Source organism: Tupaia chinensis, unplaced genomic scaffold, assembly GCF_000334495.1.
Source record: "Tupaia chinensis unplaced genomic scaffold, TupChi_1.0 Scaffold000012_1, whole genome shotgun sequence".
NCBI classification, from domain to species: domain Eukaryota; kingdom Metazoa; phylum Chordata; class Mammalia; order Scandentia; family Tupaiidae; genus Tupaia; species Tupaia belangeri.
The window spans coordinates 3,432,796-3,439,060 of NW_006159442.1; the positions used below are offsets into that span (position 1 = coordinate 3,432,796).

The 6,265-nt window shown below is 40.9% G+C and overlaps 1 protein-coding gene across 1 annotated transcript in view; it reads right to left on the bottom strand.

The window, feature by feature from the left end:
* The window catches only part of CPLX4 (complexin 4), a 32,539-nt gene that overhangs the window by 23,051 nt on the left and 3,223 nt on the right, over window positions 1-6,265 (bottom strand). Inside the window, exon 2 of the mRNA XM_006139939.1 lies at window positions 1,532-1,619. Coding sequence (XP_006140001.1) covers window positions 1,532-1,619 — 88 coding nt within the window. The remainder of the gene's footprint in view (window positions 1-1,531; window positions 1,620-6,265) is intronic.

Below are 6,265 nucleotides of genomic sequence, written 5' to 3' on the forward strand. Positions count from 1 at the left end.
CATTCTTTTCCAAACTCACTGGTTACAAATGAAAATAAATTTAGATTTTGTTGTGTATGTTCCTCCCCTCTCTGAGAGCAGATGCGGAGTTTCCTGGGTGTCTTAGCAACCAGACCTTGAACAGGTTGGATGTTTAACTCTGGTGGTTTCAGCAGTGACCTAGTAGGGATGGTGGGCTCTCTGATTTTAGTGTTTATGGTTTCTGAAGTCAGCTTTCCAGGGATCTCTAGGGACCCCATTGAAGGAGGTGGTTTCAGGACATTCTCAACCAGGAGTTCCCAACCCCACTTTACCAGTCCATGGCCTATTAGGAACTGCACAGCAAGAGGTGAGCAGCGAGCGAGGGAGCAAACTTCGTTTGCTTTACAACCGCTCCCCATTGCTCACATTGCGGTTGAGCTCCACCCCCTGTTGGATCAGCACCACGGTTATATTCTCGTAGGAGCATGAACCCCATTGCAAACTGCGCATGTGGGGGATCTAAGTTGTGTGCGCTCATAAACATCCCCCTACCACCCATGGAAAAATTGTCTTCTATAAAACCAGTCCCTGGTTCCTTGAGGACTGCTATCCTATACCACTGAGACCTGGAAGTGGCCTGTACAGAAGAGGATCACATACTTTGGAAGGACCTTTTTCTTTGGCTTCTCCAGGTGGAAGATGTTCTATAAGGGAAGGTGGGTTGGACACCCAACCCAGAAGGTGAAGGTGGAATTTTGTAGAGTGGCTGGGTGGTCCCCCAAGCTGGAGTGAGAGTAGGGGGACAGAGGAGATGAGCAGAGTCTATAGAAAGTGTTGGCCTCTCCATCACCACTGGATATGAGCCCTGGAAGAGTACTTTCAAGCCATGTGCCATAATAGGTCATCACATCCTCTTACCACCAGTCAATGTGCTGCTTACTCGGCCCTAGAGCTTACGGACAGCTGTCCTCAGCCAAAATGGAGTTGGAGAAGAGCTGGGTGATGCCGGTCACTGCTGCCTCGTCTCCACACACACCCAGGCCATTCCTTTGAAGTAGAAGCTGAGTATCATAGAAAGTAAGACTTTGAGCTGTCTTTCCTACTGCCTGGCCAATGGCAGGAGGGGACTTACTTTGTGCCCCTGTTTCCCCTATTGCAAGGCAGAGTGATAACAGACCAAAAATGAGTTGTTATGTGCAAAGCACAGGGCTGGCATCTAGAAGGAGCTCAGTGAATATCAATCATGCTTACCAACCCTATTGCCTATGTGTATGTAGACGTTTATCTTCTTTAGATAAGTTTATATACAAATAAAGTCATCTATAACTATTTACTCCAGTTTGTTAGAGTGGAAACGGAAATTCATAGCCATTAGATGACTGGAATCTAGTTTTTATAAATGATCTCAGCACTCTTTTCATTATATCAGAGGCCTCAGTTAAGACGTGCTTGTGTGTGTGTGTGTGTGTGTGTGTGTATTTATGAGTATGATCCTTTGTTGAAAATCAAGCATTTTCACTTTTTATTAATAAAGAAATGATTGAATGTCTATGTGTTCAGAGCATCTTACCTTTGGGAGTCTGTACTTCTCTCTGAGATGAACTCGGAGGCACGCCCTCTCTGCCTTTTTCTGTGCAAACGCGGCATCTCTTTCCATCCTAAGATTAAAGAATAGAACAAAGGATCGTAAGGACAGAGAGAGGACATTCCAGTCACTGCTCAGAGGAGCCAGGAACTGGGCTACACCATCTGAGTTCCACGGTCACAGACACCTGAGAAATATGGGATTTTAAATCTACATGACTAAGTGTCTCTGTCATTCATCACAACTCAGTACAGATCGCTAAATCCCAAAGACAACTTGGTTCTGGAAATCTTTTGGGGCTGCAAATGGGTAAAGGGGCCAGATGGCTATTCTTAACTTCTTTGTATTTAAAAAAATTTTAAAGGATTATGTAATTTTATTTACTCATTCATTTATTTTTAATTTGACCAGAGAGAGACACACATGGGAGAGGGAGAGAGGAAGAAGCAAGCCACCAGGTCTGGGACTCAAACAGTGGTCAACCATGTGGAAGTGTCTAGCACCCTAACCACCATGCCACCTGCTGGTATCCCTCCCGTCATTTTTTAAACAATTATGTATTTAATTTTATTTATTCATTCATTTATTTTTAAAATTGTCATTAAACTTTATTTGTTATTTTAATCTGACTAGAGAGAGACAGAACAACACAGAGAGAGGGAAAGTGAGAAAGCAGCCACTGATTCCATGGCTTAAACCGTGGTTGGCCATGTAGGAATCCAGCGACCTTAACCACCATGCCACCTTTCAGATTCTAGTCATTCATTTATTTTAATTTGATCAGGGCTATTCTTAATTTCGAATTAGTCGATGACCATGTGACCTGGGACCACAAGTCTCCAAGTCACCTGGGGTGCTTGAGAGGACTACAGCTTCCTGGATCCGATCCCAATCCCACTGCATCATAATCCATCCTTGGGGAAAGAAGAGAGGAAGTGACTTTTTTTTTTTTTTTTTTTTAAGAGAGAGAGAGATTTTTGCTACAGGGAGCATGCGCTCACCAGAGAGACAGATAGAAACTGAGAAATCACCCCTTGGGGGAATGGCCACACCACAACCCCTTCTTCATTTTTCTCATGGGATTTTGGGCATACATGCACATGCACCTGGCGTGAGCTTTAAGCCTCTGGTTCAGGACTCAAACCATGGTTGACTATGTGGGAGTCCAGCAATGTAACCATTATACCATCTGCTAGTCCTGAGGAAGTGACATTTTGAACAAAAATGAAATTGCATTTTTAAAAAATTGCCAGAGGGTGCATGCAATTGCCAGGGAGGGACAGACAGAGAAGGGGTGAAAGCTCCTTGCGATAGGGACCTGATTATGCTGCAATTTCTTCTCCATCCTGTGAGGATCTTGGTCATGTACACATACATGCCCAGCATGCTTTTCAAGCCAACACGGTTGGGATTTGAACCTTAGTTGGCTACGTGGGATCCAGCTACCTTAACTGTTAGGCTAAGGGGCTGGCCCCAATTTTGGATTTTATTTATTTTGCTAAAACAGAATCTTACTGTCTTGATCTTCTTGCCCCAGCCTCCCTGAGTTGCTAGGACTACAGATGCATGTCGTTGTGCCTAGTCTTTAGGTTGGATCAGAAAAAAAACTGAGCTCTCCCATATGGTCCCAGCTGAGGGAACACAGCATCTCAGCAGGCTGGGCTATACATTTTATTTATTTTGAATTATTTAATTTTTATTTATTCCTTTATTTGTTTTAATTTGACCAGAGAAAGAGACAGAGACAAAGAGAGGGAAAGTGAGAAAGCAAACCACCAGGTCTGGGACTCAAACTACACTTGACCACATGGGAGTCCAGTGCCTCAACCACCACACCATCTGCTGGTCCCCAAATCTCCTTTTTTTATTCTCAGATAAAAATTAGCTTCTATTTTTTGACATGAACTTTGGTTTGTTTTTATTTAATTTTATTTTACTTCTGCCATTAGAGAGGAAAAGAGGGAGACAGCAGGCCCAGTAGGATTTTATACCACCATCTAGCCTGGATCACGGGTACAGGGAGACCTCTGGATGAGAACCTGGGAGTGTTCCATTACTGCTGTGCCCGCACTGCTGGCCCCTCCACGTTCTGAAATCATCTTAACAATTACACAAATGGCCAGCTGTAGGGAAGGGCTGAGTCTGAAGCAAATAACGAGACTGAACTACTGCTACCTAGGCCCCCAGTTCAGGAACTCTGAATGCATTTCTGCACATAGGATGTCAGGTCTGGAATAGGTACAAGAGCATCAGGCTCAACCTTCTAGCTTTGGGGAAGAAAATGCAACAAAGTGACTTGTCCAAGAGGCTGGCAACCTGTGACATGTGCAAGAAGCAAGTCTTCCTACTCTCGGTATTTAATGATAAAATCTAGTAAACATAACAGAAACGCTGAAAGAATTCTCGAGTGATATCTATCATTTCCACCATCTAGAGTCTACAGTTTGCATTTATTTGACATGTTTAATCACACATCTATCCTTTCTATCCATTCATTTATCCATCTTTCTTTTTGGTGCACTCCAAAGTTGCAGAAGTTGTACATTTCCTCAGAACAATTCAACATGCATATTGTTCACTGAAGTTCTATATTTGTTTACAATTGCTTTTATTTTATTTTCAAAGGAAAATTTGCTTATAATCCAATGCACACACCTTAAGTATACCAATTGTGATTCCCCAAAATGCACAACCTGTGCAACTCACCCTCTTAGAACAGAACATTAATCTCACCTGAGGAAATGCCAGCATTCCCTAGTTTCAGTCTAATGTTCTCCCAGCTGGCTTATTTCAGCTCAGCGGTCACCACTTTCAATCAACATTGCCCCCCTAGTTCTCGAGGCAGCCGTGCCCCTTTTTCTACCATAGATTGATTTTGCCTCTCCTAGAATTTCATATTAATGGAAGCATAGACTTCATATTTTCTTGTGTCAGGCTTTTATCAGTCAACATAAAAAGACCTTTGAGATTTATCCATGCTGTCTTTTTTTAAAAAATCAGTAGTTCGTTTCTTTTTATTATTGAGTAGTATTCTATTGCAAATATATCATGGTTTGTTTATTTGTTCTGTTGGTGTACATCTATCCTATTTTATGTTTTGGGCTGCAGTGAATGAAGTTACTATGAACATTCTTATATACTTTTTGTGTGTGTGTGGAACTATATTATTTCTCCTAGGTAAATATTAAGTCATGCAAGTGTTGGGATTAGGGTAATTTAGTTGACGATGCTTAGTTTTATAAGAATGGGTGGGTCTTTTCTCAGATTGGTGTACTATCTTACATCTCATCATTTGGAACAAGAGTTTTAGTGGTTTCACGTTTTGGCAACTTTTAGTACTGTTGATCTGTTAAATATTAGTCTTTCTGGTGTGTATGTGTAGTACCTTCCTGACATTTTATTTATTTTTTCATTTCTATAACAATTAATGATTTTTAAGCAGTCTTTTTTCATGTATTGTGTATATCTCATATCAAGAATTTGTTCAATTGAGCAGAATTTGTTCTTTTGCCCACTTTTTCTTTTTTAAATTATTTTACTTAACTTTATTCATTTATTCATTTGTTTATTTCAATTTGACCAGAGAAAGTCAGAGAGAGAGAGAGAGAGAGAGAGAGAGAGAAATTGAGAAAACAAGCCACCAGGTCTGGGACTTGAACCATAGTCGGCCATGTGGGAATCCAGCACCTTTAACCACCATGCTACTTGCCAGCCCCGCCCATTTTTTCTTTTATTATTATGTTGTGAGAGTTTTTTATCTATCCTAAGTCCCAGCCCTTTGTCAGAATACATTTTGCAAATATTTTCTCTCAGTCTGTGGCTTGCCTGTTTATTTTTGAATGGTGTCTTTTGATATTCAAAATATTTAAATTTCGATAGAGTCTAATTTATCATTTCATAATTTTATGGTCATTGCTTTCTGGGTTGTGATAAAGAAACTATCACCTCCTTCCAAGTTGCAAAGACATTCTAATAGAATATTTTTTAGAGTGTTTTTCTAAAAGCCTTATAATTTTATCTTTCATGCTTAGGTATATGAAACCTATTAAATTAATTTTTCTGTGTTGTGTGAAATTGAGAAAACAAGCCACCAGGTCTGGGACTTGAACCATAGTCGGCCATGTGGGAATCCAGCACCTTTAACCACCATGCTACTTGCCAGCCCCGCCCATTTTTTCTTTTATTATTATGTTGTGAGAGTTTTTTATCTATCCTAAGTCCCAGCCCTTTGTCAGAATACATTTTGCAAATATTTTCTCTCAGTCTGTGGCTTGCCTGTTTATTTTTGAATGGTGTCTTTTGATATTCAAAATATTTAAATTTCGATAGAGTCTAATTTATCATTTCATAATTTTATGGTCATTGCTTTCTGGGTTGTGATAAAGAAACTATCACCTCCTTCCAAGTTGCAAAGACATTCTAATAGAATATTTTTTAGAGTGTTTTTCTAAAAGCCTTATAATTTTATCTTTCATGCTTAGGTATATGAAACCTATTAAATTAATTTTTCTGTGTTGTGTGAGGTAGGGGTCAAAATCAGTTGTTTCGGGAACCAGCAGTTAGCGTAATGGCTATGTCGCTGGACTCCCACATAGTCGACCGCGGTTCGCGTCCCGGACCCGGTGGCTTAAAACTCACGCCGGGCGTGTGTGCGTACGTGCCCAAGATCCCGAGAGGAGAATGGAGGAGAAGGGATTGCGGCGTGACCATCCCCCCTGG